This window comes from Galeopterus variegatus, unplaced genomic scaffold (assembly GCF_000696425.1).
Source record: "Galeopterus variegatus unplaced genomic scaffold, G_variegatus-3.0.2 Scaffold1454, whole genome shotgun sequence".
Lineage (NCBI taxonomy): Eukaryota > Metazoa > Chordata > Mammalia > Dermoptera > Cynocephalidae > Galeopterus > Galeopterus variegatus.
This window is the reverse complement of record NW_007727565.1, coordinates 74,751-91,129: the sequence shown is the minus strand read 5'-3', so window position 1 is coordinate 91,129 and position 16,379 is coordinate 74,751. Positions and strand designations below refer to the sequence as shown.

The window sequence follows — 16,379 nt, the reverse complement described above, 5'->3', positions numbered from 1 at the left end:
GGTGTAGTTCTGAGTTACAGTGCATATTCCCTTTTAATTTCCAAGTACTTCTCTCTTTGTAGGTCTTTAGGTTCCTGAAACTGGTGGCAACATGACCTGCTAAATTTTCTGCTTGGACCTCTTTGGTTCTCTCCCCTTTCAAGTGAGCAACACCACAATGACTGTCTAAAGCATGCCTTATTTAGCCTCTCCTGTAAGGGTGACCTAGCCAGGTACATTTTAAACAATGCTTCAGTGTGGAAGGTGTAAACTATTTTGGGCTTGATGTGCTGTGAATGTTGCTTTTTCTTCCTTTGTTAAAATATTTAAATAGAAGTGAAAAGGTCCTATGAGGATCAGATATGCATGCACAATTTTTTACTTACTGCAGCTGTTAAATTGGCAAAGTTCAAAATGCACTGCTGCCATCTAGTGATACATTTTTGTAAAGTATAGCAAAACCTACAGATATATACAGTATATAAATATATATATATATATATTTATATTTTTGGGGGTGGGAGAAATCCAAAATAAATGCTTGTTTCATTTTTAAGCTGCTGAAATTCACTCCTTATTGTATGTTGTCAGATGAGGAAATTGTGCAGTTCTAGTACATAAAGATGAGTAATATAAACTGAAATCTATAATTTTAAGGGCTTAACCTACGACTTTAAGAAGCTAGAACAGTCCACTGAATGGATATAATGAATTGCAGCATATACGTATGATTGCTTTTTAAGTGATTATTTTTTCTTTTGTTAATTCATGTAAATTCTTAAATCTTTTTGCACTGATGTGTTAAACCTTATTCTTGTACATTCAGTTAAGGCAGACTTTTATAATTTACCTTTTGTTTTCAATGACTTTGAAATGTTATAGCATGGTGATATTCTATGCAAATGTAGTTATACTTTTTGGTTTGAACACTGTATTTTTTCACATTGATTTAATGGTTGGTGGTAGATTTTATAACCTAACAGGGTTCTCATGCAGTGTGTAACTATAGATGCATGTAGTTGTGTTTTGTGTAACTGTTGAAGTGCAATGATGTATAAAAAAGTGGATCACCTGTTTTTAAAAATAAAACATTGATAAAAGGTATTTGGAATAATACTCTTTAATATCTTTGATTTTAGGAGGAAGCATTTTTCAATACTTTGAAGTTCTGTAGTTATATATGTACATAGAGCATTAATTTCTCAACCCCGTCAGCTTTTTAAGTTCCTTTTCTACCTCTTCTACAAATGCTGGGAAATTCTGATCCATGAGGCACAAGCGAAGAAAGGGGCCTAACTCCTCTGCACCCCATGCAGATTGCTCATAGACAAGGGGCAGCTCCTCCGATGCCAGGATAGACTGTGGGGATACCGGAAGAACAGTTTATTAGAGATTACAGGTGGAAGCAATACCCTGAATAATAGAACACAGGAAAACATTGACTTAAGTAAAGATTGGGGAAACACCAAAAAATTAGTGTGTTAATTAGCTTTACAGAGCTCCTTTACATAATAAGTTTTACTGTTACACTGACAATTTTGTAGAGGCCCCAACTTAATAGTGGTTCAACCTAACAATTTTTCAACTTTAGGATGGTGTAAAAGCAATACACGATTCAGTAGAAACCATACTTCAAGTACTCATAAAACCATTCTGTTTTTCACTTTGAGTACAGTATTCAATAAATTACGAGATATTCAGCACTTTATTATAAAATGAGCTTTGTTAGATGATTATGCCCAGCTATAGGCTAATATGTGTGTTCTGAGCATGTTTAAGGTAGGCTAGACTAAGCTGTGATGTTCGTTAGGTTAAGTGTATTAAATGCATTTTGACTTATCAGGATGTAACACCATCATAAGTTGAGGACCATCTGTATATACATTTTCTGAATACACATGGAAAGTGAGAAACTTGTATCCTTAAGAAGAGTATTCAAATGTATTGATGAGACAATCTGCAAAGTTGAGATCCTACTTTGATAATTCTTTGGATTGATAAGAAACCTATCAACGAATGAACTCCACTAGCTTAAGTTAACCTTCCGCACCACCAGATAGTGGAATGGGTGTGAGCAGTCCACCATGTGGAAGCTGGGTTATGAATGGAAGTAAGAGAAGTCACAGACTGACCGCCCAAAGGATACAACTGGCTCACACACTTTTTTCTGGCCATCTGTAAGGTTTGACAAATAGTCATGTAACCATCACCACAATCAAAATACAGAACATGTCTATCGGCTTCCAAAAAATTCCCTCATGCCTCCTTTTGTTGTCAGACCGATAATACCTGGCAACCACTGATCTCTTCTCCAATACCTTATAGTTTTTTGTTTTCTTTTTAAAAGATGACCGGTAAGGGGATCTTAACCCTTGTCTTGGTGCTGTCAGCACCACGCTCTCCCAAGTGAGCCACAGGCCATCCGCATACAGGGATCCGAACCCGTGGCCTTGGTGTTATCAGCACCACACTCTCCCAAGCGAGCCACAGGCCGGCCCCATACCTTATAGTTTTTTGTTTTCTTTTTAAAAGATGACCGGTAAGGGGATCTTAACCCTGGTCTTGGTGCTGTCAGCACCACGCTCTCCCAAGTGAGCCACAGGCCATCCGCATACAGGGATCCGAACCCGTGGCCTTGGTGTTATCAGCACCACACTCTCCCAAGCGAGCCACAGGCCGGCCCCATACCTTATAGTTTTGCCTTTTCCAAAACGTCATATAAATGAAGTCAAAGTATGTAATACTCTGTTGAATCTGGCTTCTTTTACTTAGCATAATACATTTGAAATTAGTCCATGTTGGGTACATCAGTAGTTTGTTCCTCTTTACTGCTGAGTAAGCCATTGTTCGGATGTACCATAGTTTATCCATTCTTTAGTTGAGGGACATTTAGGTTGTTTTGCTTTTTGCAATTATGAATAAAGCTGCTATAAACATTCATGTACAGGTTCTTGTGTGAACGTAGGTTTTCATTTCACTTGGGTAAATACCTAGGTGTGAGACTGCTGGGCCATACAGTAAGTATATATTTAACTTTATTAGAAACTGGCAAACTTATCCCTAGTTTTACAATGAAGCAGCAGTATATCCGAGGGTACTTCAAAAAGTTTGTGGAAAATAGAATTAAAAGATAATACGAATCTTTCCATGAACTTTTTTTTTTTTTAAGATGACAGGTAAGGGGATCTTAACCCTTGACTTGGTGTTGTCAGCACCACACTCTCCCAAGTGAGCCAACCGGCCATCCCTATATAGGGATCCGAACCCGTGGCCTTAGTGTTATCAGCACCACACTTTCCCAAGTGAGCCACAGGCCGGCCCTCCATGAACTTCTTGAAGACCCTGTGTATAAGAGTTCCAGTTGCTAATCCATCCAGCACTTGGTGTTGTCAGATTTTGTTAATTTTAGCCATTCTAGTAAGTGTACAGGGATAGTGCATTGTGGTTTTTGTTTGCATTTCCCCTAATGACTAATTATTTTGAGCATCTTTTCACGTGCTTATTTGCCATCTGTATGTTTTCTTTGGTAACCTGCAGTGTTTTAAAACCAGTTGAATAAGTTGCCAACATTTAAATGTTAGAGGAGTTCAAATAAAACTCTGTGTTTGACTGTTTGGAAGATGTGGCGGCACTGAATCCACAGTCGCACATGGTGATAGTGGCTCCAGTGCTGCTGTGGTTACTTACTTGGTACCTTGTCTCAGTCGCCCTGCTGACTCTTCACGTTAATTCTGTGAAGTAGGTGATTTTATTCCCTTTCTATGGATAGCATGGTAGAGTGCATAAGTATACAAGTTACATTTCTCTAGAAACTGTCTATAATAGAAATTTGCTTTACTAAATTCAAATCTGCTTTTCAGACTTTTCCTAAAGGTATAAAGAAGAAAACGAAAGTAACATGGAGCCCTGTTTCTCCAGTGAGAACCACTGTTAACCTGTTAGTATATATCCTTCCAAACTTAATGTGTTTACCATAAAAGTGGAATCATACATGCTGTTTTGTAGCCTCCTTTTAAAAAAACTTTATGTATTGTGAATATCTGTCCATGTCAACAGAAAGGGATCTACATAACCTTTATTTTTTAATCTGCATTTTTATCCCATCTATGGTTATACCACAATTTAACCACTCAATATCCTATTGAATGAACATGTGTGGTGTTTCCAATTTTCTGTTATTATAAAACACATTGTGATAAACACCCATATATTTGTGCAACTGAAATGGAATTATAGGTAATAAGATAAAATATTACATTTGATGTATATTGCTATATTGCCTCCAAAAAGTTTTATCAACTTAAATTCATAGAATGACTTATCCAGAAGGTTAGAGCAAACAAGTAACATATCTGAGCTCCAAGCCTCATGCTTTTTCTCGTTTGTATATAGTTTTTCCATAATATGTAAATAAACAGGTCTAAGATACATCTTTTATAGCAACTGATATTTCCTAAATAAGGACATCACAACCTGCCTTGCTCCTTGTTTTTTTGCAGCTCTAGTGTCCTCAGGCACTCTGATTTAATTAACCCCTAACCTCAATGCAAATATTGGCATTATGAAGTCTGCCCTGCTGCTGGACAAATAGGCTTTTTCATTTTTTTCTGACATAGTTGCTGAGTTATTAAAAGAAATAGACATGAATCCTTATTTAGTTATTCTTAACTTTAGTTCTTCTTTATGAGTGTCCATTTATTTTGAGTTAGTGGTGAGCCAGATGGAGAAAACGCCCATAATTTCTTTTCTGTACCACTGTTAGCACAGTTTAATAGATGCATTTAAAAGAAATTCATCCTTGAATATTGATGAACTTCATGCAGAATTCTGTAGAAAGCATAAGCTGTTGTTGTGACCTTCTGCTACCGAGTGTAGCAGGAACACAGTGAGGGGAAGACAGAGTCCTTGTGGAGCTCCCAGCAGGGTAAACATCAAGCAACCACGATTCTGAATGAAGAGGTTTCATAGGACTGTTGGGTGATAGCAAACTTCCAGGGGAAAAGTGCCATCTGAAAGCAGGTCTGAGGTAACAGAGTTGAATCCTTTTGGGTTTCTATACAACCTTAGCTGGGATCTTAGCACTGAAAATATGCCCCTTCAGAAACCATAGTAGATCTGACTCCAAATGCATTTTGCTATTTGTCATAGAAAATTTTGGAAATGAAATCTGGGAACTAAAGTTAAATTCTTCCCCTTTATTCTTTTTGGGAAAGTGGTTATCAAATTCCCTGTCAGACATTCAATCACTCTTCCTCTTTATTTCCTAAGGAGGGTAGTTCTTGAGTATGTGCCACTGTGTCTAATCTCACAACAGGTAGATGAAAATGGCCTGTCTCTGTCTGTACCATCTTCTATATAGTAATGCTTTAGGTTTCTATTCTAGAATAAGGGAGTGAACATAGTGTTACACATTCTTAGCATTTTTTCATGACAAGAAAACACAAATAGGCTCTACCTGTGCTAACTGAGTCACTGAGGTCCTTCCCTCTGGAGCACCTGTGCCGGCCATTACACATGCCTGCTGTTCCAGGTTCTGGTGGGACTAGAATAAAACAATGTGCAATTAGGAGACTAGCTGCACATAGTCATAAACACCACAGGCCATTAAAGAAGTGGAAATACATGCATTCACGTTCAGTGAAAGAGTATCAGTGAAAATGGTAAAAATCATTGTCAGCTTAGGTTCTGCCCTGTTTAAATGAGGGGTTACGCTTGATTTACCACAGTAGTGGTACAGAGCGAGTTTAAATCTGCGGCCCTTGATTTCTACCTACTGTTCCTCAGGGTCTGACAGGCCACTAGTGCTTCTTCCCATCAGACACCATGGCGTCCTCTGTTGAGAGGACCAGCCCAGGAGTCAGGACCATGTGATGGCACTGGAGGGCCAGCACCCAAAGAAGCAGGTAGCACTGCTGTGGCAACTGCATGCAGCTTCTGATCATCATCAGTTTCTGATGATCATGATTTGTCACCTAAAAGTTATTATTCAAGTAATACATGCTCATTGCAGAAATGAAAAATGAGAAAAACCCTATAATTGTGAGACAACTATGTTTTTAATAAATCTAGGTTTGGATTTCTTTAAATCTCATTTTAGAAATTCTGAAGGAATGAGTTCTATAAATAAAATTCCTAGATATCACCATTCAGCAGAGTTTTATACCTACTATATACTAGATAGACATCGGGATGACACAAGGGATGGGAGGTACAAAGATCAAAATGAGGGCCTGCCCTCCAGAAGCCCACAGCCTAGTGAGAACCTAACAAGTAAAACTGGTTGTCCTGCAACTCAAGAGGTGCTGGGATGGAGGGGAGCATAAGTGGTTCAGCCTCACAGAGGAGGGGGAAATTGTGCTAAGTAAGAAGTGCAGGAATGCGCCAAGGTCCACACTATCTCAGGGGAATCCATAATGAGGAGCTGTTCTCGGGTAGAATGGGATGCTTTCCAGGCAAATGGAATGAAGAAGTTGTAGGAGGTCTGAAGTGAGAAGGACCCCTCCAATGCTCCTTAGCCATACGTCTGCAGGCCCTGGCTGTGCTTTCAATACCTAATCTCCAGACGAGCAGTGGTGTTCCTGCGCTAGCTGTGAGCTGACGGTGTAACACAGAGAAAGCAAGGCCCACTCTGGAGGGTGCCTCTGTCCATTAGCAACATGTCTGACTGCTAGAAGACAGAGGATGCCAAATTCTACCTTTTGTCCAATGTGGAAGCTAATTGTTGCTAGTCAGTAGGTATCAGAAAACTAGATCTGGAAACATTTTAAAAAAAGGATGGGTGGGAAAGGACAGAGAGGAAGGAAAGAACTATGCAAACTAGTCAAAATACTAAAATAAAGGAAAACAATCAAAAAGACCAAGGGTCTCTACAATCAGGAGCCCTTACACAAGACCCATTTCTCCATTCAGTTTCCTCATCTGTAAAAATAAAAAGTCAGACTGGTACCTAGTGTTTCTCCCAGCCCTGATATTTGATGCTTTCCTAGGATATATATCAATTGAGCTCACACATGTTCATCAAACAACTGAGAAAGATGCCAATCAAAATTGTTATGCTGTAAACAACAGCCAAGTGTGACTGAACACCTGAGGCTAGCAGGCTCTAAGATTAGATGGTCCAGCCCCGCAAATGCGTAGAGATGGAAGGTTCTGTGCGCACAGTAGCTGGAGCCCCCCACCTTCGTTCTTCTGGACATTTTGTGCTAACAAAGGAAAGAGTTCACATAGGAATTGCCACCCTCCCTCCTGTCTCCCTGCACGCACCCACCCCGGGGTGGGCTGGGTTGCCTTAGAAGCCCTCAGGTCAAGAAAAGCCCGGTTAGGCCACAATTAATGAGATCACAAGGCTGAGGAAAAGTAAAAACTAAAATATGAGCCAGGAAATGACTCAAGAACTTGAAAGACGTGGAATTATTTCTATTTGCAAAGACAAAAATACATAGGTATTAGAAAAATGACACAGCTGAATACAGGAGAGCAGCAAGATGACCAGAACCTGGCTGTAACTTGCAACTCTTAAGATGGATTCTGAGAAAGGAAGCATGATACCAAATTTGCACAGCAGCTATGAAAGGCATGAACTTTATTTATAAAAATAAATCATGTTCATTAATAGCACCTTCAGAAAAGTCTGAGTTAGGAAGGTGTGAAGCTCATGAGGCAGATACAAGGTTCCCAAGATTCTAATTTTCACCCAAAAGCTTAAACTTTATCATTGTCAATAAATACTGACGGTTTTTTTTCTTGAAGTGATAGGCTCATTTCATTCATTTCTAAGAAAAGTCTGCCACATACCCAAATCTGAACCATAGTCTGTCCATTGTTCTTTCAAGTAATAATGGTATTCCACTAAAAAAGAGGCCAGTTCATCTCATAACACAAATGTCACATGGGTGCTTTCCCTTGAGACAACCATTGTACTGCAGAAGGCAAGGTCGTTTCGTTTTGCTAGTTTGTTTTTATTGCCAGTGAGTGGTGAAGAACACCATGACGACTATAATAGTGTGGTGCCACTGCTTGTCTTATACTGAGATGACAGCAGCTTTATTCATGATGCTTTTGTCCCATCAGTTTAAATGTCCACACAGTGAAAAGGGCAGATAGTGTCTTATATTATTACAGAAATAACTTTGACTTATGGGCCCCCTGAAAGGGTCTCAGGGAGGTGTCCATGGACAGTTCTATAGTGACACCCAGAATGCAGCTGGGACTCCTTCCCTGTCTAATTTCTAGGATTACAGGTGGCTACAGTGAGTATCAGCCTTCAATTTTAAAAAGTCACTCAAAATTAGATATCTTTTAAACTACAAACCTGAAGGACTTCACAAGTTATTGTGATTTTGGCCCCCACAGTACATTTCTCTGTCAGGTTTCCCATATAGCCAACACAAAAGCCTACTTACTCCGTGCTGCAGTGGGACACTCCTCATACAGTCCTTCCCTTGGCTTTCACCTGCCCTCAGTGGGCCAGGACTCGGTCGAAGCTCCTGGATGATTCCATCGGGCACCTGAACAGTTATGTACTGGGCCAGGTTTTGCACACAACTGCAGCAGTGTTCCAGTGCCTGCTCCTTTGACTCTCCGCTAAACTGTACCCGAAACATGCGACTCTTGTCCTGTTTGACAAATCAAAAGTGATCCTGAGAGACCTTCATCATATCACTTTACTTTTATTTACTATGGGGACATCTAGTGAGTGGCCCCTTTGCTTGGAGGGGGAAAAAGTGTGGATAAAGGAGCCATCACCTTTGCTTGTTGACGTAGGTACAGAGAAGCCAATAATTCATTTTCTTCCCCCTTTTAGAAGCTGTTCCTCATACTAAAACTCATTTCCCTCAGGGGACTTACAGCAAAAGTGGAAAAGCTCATATTGTAAAGACAAGGAAGGTCACCATACTGACTGTAGTAGATCAGTGTTTTATGTTGCTTTGGTGTCACAATTTCATAGCTTCTAATTCTTTTAAGTGGGAAATCAGTGAAGATAAGTATTGTAAAGACAAGGAAGGTCACCATACTGACTGTAGTAGATCAGTGTTTTATCTTGCTTTGGTGTCACAATTTCATAGCTTCTAATTCTTTTAAGTGGGAAATCAGTGAAGATAATACAGCATAGTCCTGGCTCAAAAGTTCTTTTCTAAATTGAGTAAATAAGAAAGCAAATCTTGTAGATACCTATTAAACAAGGCAGTGAACTTAAAAAATACCATGGAATAAGGGACAGGCAGATGTTCAAGGCTAATCTGTCTTATATTAATAATATCTCATATTAATAATCTGTACCGCTTTATCCCAAAGAGGCCAGACTGCCATACAAATCACATAGTGGGATGTTGCCTTTTACATACCTTGGCAAATTAGCAAATATGAGACAGATGCAATTAAAATTTTTTAAAAATCTAACTAGTACATCAAACTTATTAGATTGTAAATTTAAAAACAGATCTAGAATGTAACAATAACTACATAAAATCATTATTTTAGTAGTAGTAGTTTCCTTTTTCTAGTCTAATATTCTGCCTACTTTAATAGCCATCCCAAGGTCTGGCCTGTGTCTCACCTGGGAGAGTGTGGTGCTGATAACACCAAGGCCATGGGTTCGGATCCCTATATGGATGGCCCGTGGCTCACTGGGTGAGCGTGGTGCTGACAACACCAAGTCAAGGGTTAAGATCCCCTTACCGGTCATCTTAAAAAAAAAAAAAAGCCATCCCAAACATGACTATATCTATTATATACCTTTGTTCAGTTTCTTCTGTAAAGAAATGCAAATGCTAAGCTTAGCGCAGTGACAGTCCTTTTCACTTATTAAATACATAAGCCATACTGCTAATTTGAGAATATTTCTAACCACAGTTAACAAAATCCTGCTTTTTGTGTCCACACATTTCACTGTTTAGATAAACCCATCAAGGAAAGCCATGTATTTAGGTTACAGAAAACTCTTGGCATGGCTAAGAAATGATAAGGTATCATGTTTAGAAAAGTAGACACCCCTACCCCTTTTTGCTGCCACTGTTTGGTTCTCTTCATATTTTGATTCATCTAATTTTTTCCTCTGAGTATAAAAGTAATCCATTATCATTACCTCTTCCAACACTGAAAATATAAAAAGGAAATAACTCTAATATGTACATATACGAGGGTATTTCAAAAAGTTCATGGAAAGATTAGTATTATCTTTTAATTCCATTTTTCCACAAAGTTTTTGAAATACACTCATATATTACAACACATACATACTCATACATAAATATATTTTATAGGTTATATATCACATACATTAAATATATTTGTTATATATAGTGTATATGTATGTATATATAAAACTACACTGCTGTTCTGTAGCCTAATTTATTTAACGTAAGTATATAAAAATAGACATATACCTCATTATTTACAATGGCTGAAGAGTATTCTTTTATTTAACTGACCTCCTACTGACAAACAGGTTATTTCCAGCCTTTTTTCCTATTATAAACCAGAAAGCTTTGATAAGCACTCTCACACATACATCTTTGTGTATAAATGCCTAAAAGCAGACTTCCTGGGTCAAAGGACATGTATATTTCATATATTTGATACATAATGCCAAACTGACCTGTGGTAAGACAGGACCAGTTTCCTCCTCACCAGTCTGTGTATCTGTTTCCCTGCCCTTCCAACACTGGGGATTCTTATTCTTTTTAATTTCTGTCAACCCACTACGTTCACATAGTTTTTAAAATTTCACTTTTGTGATTATCAGTGAGGATGAGTATTTCTCTTATGCTTATTGGTCATTTGTATTTTTTCTTTTGTACTGCCTATTCATGCCCTCAGCCATTTTTCTCTTAGATGGATAATCCAAAAATTATCAAGAGTCACTGAAAGCTAACTTTCCCCGAGGAAGGGAAAAGAACTGGATAAGAGAACCATACATTTAGTTTGTGATAATACTATGAATCTTCCTTTGTGAAATTGAGCTGATTTCTTGTTTATAGTTAATTAGCTGTTTCTAATTCACAATAACAACAGGCAAAAGGTTCCTAGGCTTAAATATTTTTTAAAATCTCTATTAATATATACATAAATATATAAAAATTATGTAATTATACATATATTGTCTAAATACTTTGAAGAAAAAAATTACGCAAAAAGACAAAAGAGCAGGATACAAAGTACTACAATCTCAATTTTATAAATTATCTATATGGCAGATACTATTAATTGCCATGAGACAACCTCCAACGGGGGCTGGAAAAGCCAAACACTCATTGTCCTAATCTTTGTAGATTGGGACCGCCATGTTACAAAAATTCTGGTCCATGACACACAAGCAGACATCTGGGGGTTGGGGGAGATGGACAGCCTTATAGGAAAGTTTATGCTTTCCTTATAAAAGGGACAGGTGAAGCTGACCTTAGCCAAATAGGAGTATAAGAGACCTGCAGCAGCCATTTCAACTGTGTGAGAGATGCTGACCTCGACACTGCTGAGCTGCTGGATCAAAGCCTGCAACTGCCAGCAAGTGCCTCTTTCTGGATTTCTTACTAAGCGAAAAAAAGAAACCCTTATTTTTTTGGGTTTTCTGTTACATGCATCTGAACACAATTCAAACTGACACAATATATATAACTAGTAAAAACTTTAAAATGTTAATAATGGGTTTTTTTTATTATTATTATTTTGGGTTTTTTTTTTAACAGGTAAGGGGATCGCAACCCTTGGCTTGGTGTTGTCCACACCGCGCTCAGCCAGTGAGCGCACCAGCCATCCCTATATAGGGTCTGAACCCGTGGCCTCGGTGCTATCCTGAGTGAGCCACGGGGCCGGCCCCTGATAGCTACTCACAACCTTGGCTACTGGCCTGAGTCAAATTCAGTTTCCTCATATGTAAAATGAAAACAGGGGTTTTTGAATGTTTTGGAGTGTGTGCTCCAGGCCTCTCTGGCAGTCTGGTGAGCCAGTAGACCCCCTCTCAGAACAATGTTTTTAATCTCACAAAATACATAACATTACAAAGGAAACCAATTATAATGAATGAGTTTATTACAATATTAAAACACTAATTTGTGAACTAATAACATACATACTTCTTTACTAATGCAGTCAATAAAAGGATCGAGCAGCAGGACTAATAACCACCCGCCTTAACTTTGAGGTAGTGATGAGCATAAATAACACTTGAGATATCTGAATTAACTATAATGTGATATAAAAGTATCAGTGATTTCTATCGGTGAGAAGGTCTAATACTACTGTGCTCTGTTGCCTACGTTCATAAACGGAAGGAAATGATAAATTTCAATTAGAGGCCAGTGAAAATCCATGCAAGTTCATGGACCCTCTGAACCTTTGAATTCTGTGGGAATCCTTTGGGAGTCTGGTTACCCCAGGTTAAGTCCCCTCTACTAGATGCTCTTGAAGACCTCTTCCAACTTTCAGAGTCTACGAGTCCATTAAAAATTAGCATCTTTCACCTAAATTTCAATATTATCTACTCAGTGAATATTAACAGATTGGTTTATTATAGATATTTCTGAGAGAAAATAAACCAGGTGATTAGTCTGCCTGTTTCTTTGATGAGATTCATTCTGTACATTTAATACAGCTAGAAAGCAAATAAAAGGAAATATTTTTTAATATTAAAGAGGGAAAAAATGAAAGAATATTCAGTGAGGCATTAAAAAATATACACTTGTAAAAACACCTAAATAACAAAGCAAACAATGATGTACTCTACCTCCTTCCAATTTGTACGTGGGGGACAGAGATTGGTCACACAGCTCCCATCAGACATGTATTGACAAATCAATCAAAGCCCTGGCTCTTTAGCAGTGTCCTCTTGCTAACAAGGCTCCTGCCTCTCTACAGTCCTCGTTTCATGCTTTGTTCATAATGCAAGCCTTTCTTAAACATGAGTAGTCTTCCCAGTCCCATTTCACCTACAAATGGAAGGTCCCACCCACACCCCCACCATACACACATAGAAGATGAGAAGAGTATGATCATTTGCTTAAAAATAGTTGGCCACACAGCCAACATTATCTTGCCTTTATCGTTGTTCCAAACAATAGACAATCCACACGTCTTACAATCTTCAACCAGTTCTTGCTACCAATGAGTGAAAACCCTTCCTGAAACAAAATAATTGGACAAAATTAGCAACAGAAGCAAAAAGGGACATGAAGAATAGCTGTGTTGCAGATGCTTCCTATTAGAAAGTTGTATCCTTTTTATTCTGTAACTTAAGCACAGGAGAAATGACTCAGTAGCACTGATCACCAAGGGTGGCCACTACAATGGTCCCCTTGTCCTAGTGCTCCTCCTGCATGATCCACATTATCAGCCAACTTTTTTTCTTTACTTAGTCTTTTAATATTGAAAATCAAAACACTGAAAATAGTAAATGTCAATAGTCATATTTGCTATAAAATACATTTCTATGCCTCTAGGATTTGCCAAAAGATGACTTTAGAGTCCCAAAAAACAAGAGTTTCATTATACTAATTTATTAGCTTATCTGGCACATCCCTAACTACATAGTGAGATTTCTCTTTACAAGAATCTTATTTTCAGATTCTTATGAATGGAAAATTTGAAGTAATTTGATTTTGGATACTGAATGTTTACTACTTCATCCCTATCTGAAAAAACAAACAAACAAAAAAGCAAAGAGGGCAATAGAGGGAATATAAGTCTCAAAAGAGGGACAACAGAGGGATCATTCAGGTGAAAAGATGAACTTTTTCTGCACTTTATTAATAACGTAAATAGAATGAACTATCTAATGATTATGGCAGCTCTTAAGCTCCCATTACATTGCCAAAGGATTTCCTCAGTAAAGCAGTCCATTAAGTTAGAATGTGTTTAGTATACAGTAAAACTAATCCAAGGAATTGATTAACTGACAGCATGCAAAAACTGCATGCAAACTGCCTTTCTACCCTGAAATGTTAGTCTACCACAGCGTCAGTGAAAGTTGCTGGAGAAATTTGAGAAATCTCTTAACTCTCGGAAAACAAAAGAAAATGTCCCTTATCCACTTGAACTTTCACAAAATCCCTATTCCTAAGTCTGAATGTGATGAAAGTTGCAACTTCCGTAAAAATTTACATCCTGAGGAAACTGCGTGGGTTAATTCTTTGATGTTATCATTTTTAAAAATCAATTCTAAAATGCTGATTCTAAGAGTTTTATCATCAATAGTAGACTTTCTTTACTTTTTTCTTTTTGGTGGCTGGGTGGTAAGGGGATCCAGATTTTCTTTACTTTTTATTAACAGAAAAAAAGATAAGCAAACCATTTGTGACTTCTTAAAACTCAGAATTAGCAAAAAGAAATGTATTAATTATTTTATCCTAAATATACAGATAAATGTAGCATCAAATGGCACATATGGGGAAACTGGCACTCACGCCCATTGCTAGGGGGTACACACTCATGGAGGGCAATTTGGCAACATCAAACTTAGAAATTTAAAAATTATCCTTTGACCAAGTAATTCCAATTCTGGGAATTCATTTTACAGATCAACCTGCACACATATATAATGATGTGCGGGCAAAGTTAAGTATTTCTGCATTTTTTAAACAGTAAAAGATTGGAAACAACGCAAGTATGCATCAAGAGTAGACTGGCTAAAGAAATTGTGGTTCTCTATGAAGTGGAATACTATACAGCTGTAAAAAGTAATAAATGCTCAATATCAGTGCTGTCCAGTAGAGACAGAATTTGAGCCACACATGTAATTTAAAATTTTCTAGTATCACTTTAAAAAACGAGAAGAAATTAGTGGAATTTTAATATTTATTAACATTATGTCAAAAACATTTCAACATATAAACAATGTAATACATTATTAACAAGATAGTTTGTATTTTGTTTGTATTAAGTCTTTGAAATCCAGTATATACTCTCTCTGCTCTACCATTTTTGCAATGTGATACCTTGCTGTCACTGTTGCCTCCACTAAGACCCTCACTGGAGGTGTTCCCTGGACTTTGGAACTCACAGCCTCTGAAACGTTCAATGTATGAGCAGATAGGCTTCACCGCCACGACCCAGCTCCATTCCCAGCCCGGCCCAGTGCGCACAGAGCAGGGAGACATCCGGCAGGGGAGGCAGGAGCTCCGCGGGGACCACACCACTGCCGCACGATCCAGCAGCCCAGCCCAGTGCCTACGGAGCAGAGAGATGTCCGGCAGGGGAGGCGGAAGCTCCGTAGAGACCACACGTCCTGTGGGGCCGCTGTTGCATGATCCAGCCGGTAGGCTTTGCCGCCACCCGGCTCCATCCCAAGCCTGGCCCAGTGCGCACAGAGCAGGGAGACGTCCAGCAGGGGAAGTGGAACCTATGCAGAGACCACACGCTCTGCGGTGCCTCCGTGCATCCCAGCAGCCTGGCCCAGTGTGCGCGGAACAAGGAGATGTCCAGCAGGGGATGTGGAAGCTTGGCAGAGACCACACACCCTGCGGTACCACCCCGTGACCCAGCAGCCCAGCCAAGTCCATGCTGACCACAGAGGTGGCTCCCCGGAGAGGCCCAAGACCCAAGGCAACCACACATGCAAGGCACTAGTGGCCAACGGAGCAGACACTGAGGTAGCCATACCAAATTGGCAACCCCAGCAATATCTTAGTCAGACAATAGTGTCAAACATGTGGACTGTGAAACCCCCTGCCACAATGAATAAACATCAAAGAAAAGATAACAGAAGTACGAAAAATCAAGAAAGTACACCACCAAAGGGTAATATCTCTCAAGCTCTAGATCCTATAGAACAAGAAACCCTTGAAAGGTCTGACAAGGAATTTTGAGTGATAATTCTAAGGAAACTGAATGAGATACAAGAAAACTCAGCTAGACAACATGATGAAACAAGGAAAAGTATACAGGACCTGAAAGAAGAAATGTACAGGGAAATCAATGCCCTGAAAAAAAATGTAGGAGAGCTTGCCATACTGAAGAATTCATTCAGCAAAATAAAAAACACAACAGAGAGTTTAACCAGCAGGCTTGTGGAAGTTGAAGAGAGAACCACTGAACTTGAAGATGAGCTGTTTGAAATAACATAGGCAGACAAAAAAAAGAAAGAAAGAAAAGAAACAAAGGCATTGAAGGAAATCTGAGAGAGATATCAGATAACCTTAAGTGCTCAAATATCCGAGTCATGGGTATTCCAGAAGGGGAGGAAAAAGGAGATTGCATTGAAAACATATTCAACAAAATAGTGGCAGAAAACTTCCCAGGTATAGGAAAAGTCACAGATCTTCAGATCCAGGAAGCTCAAAGATCCCGAAACGTATTCAACCTGAAAAGGTCTTCCCCAAGACAAGTTATAGTCAAATTGGCAAAACTCAAAGACAAAGAGAGAATCCTAAAAGCTGCAAGAGAGAAGCATCAAATCACCTATAAGGGAG

At 38.8% G+C, this 16,379-nt stretch overlaps 2 protein-coding genes across 5 annotated transcripts in view; one reads left to right on the top strand and one right to left on the bottom strand.

Moving 5' to 3' along the window:
• The window catches only part of NPTN (neuroplastin), a 68,528-nt gene extending 67,445 nt beyond the window's left edge, over positions 1–1,083 (top strand). For all 4 annotated transcript variants that reach the window (XM_008577135.1, XM_008577134.1, XM_008577133.1 and 1 more), the window contains one exon: positions 63–1,083. The gene's annotated coding sequence lies outside the window, so the exon portion shown is untranslated. The remainder of the gene's footprint in view (positions 1–62) is intronic.
• REC114 (REC114 meiotic recombination protein) lies at positions 1,082–15,253 on the bottom strand. Its single transcript, XM_008577137.1, has 5 exons — positions 15,143–15,253; positions 13,011–13,094; positions 8,382–8,594; positions 5,435–5,521; positions 1,082–1,338 (listed from the first exon to the last, which is right to left on the bottom strand). Exons 1-5 carry the CDS (start codon positions 15,251–15,253, stop codon positions 1,174–1,176), a joined length of 660 nt encoding a protein of 219 aa, XP_008575359.1. The 3' UTR covers positions 1,082–1,173.
• Between the last annotated feature and the right edge of the window lie 1,126 nt (positions 15,254–16,379).

Bases quoted from the DNA above. Each gene is read 5' to 3' on its own strand.
- REC114 (XM_008577137.1), bottom strand. From the start codon at position 15,253: ATGGAGCCGGGTGGCGGCAAAGCCTACCGGCTGGATCATGCAACAGCG. The intron at 13,095-15,142 runs GTAGGCACTGGG...ATTTTGTTTCAG, and splicing joins GCCGGACATCTCTCTGCTCC to GAAGGGTTTTCACTCATTGG. The intron at 1,339-5,434 runs GTAGAGCCTATT...GTATCCCCACAG, and splicing joins CAGTGACTCAGTTAGCACAG to TCTATCCTGGCATCGGAGGA.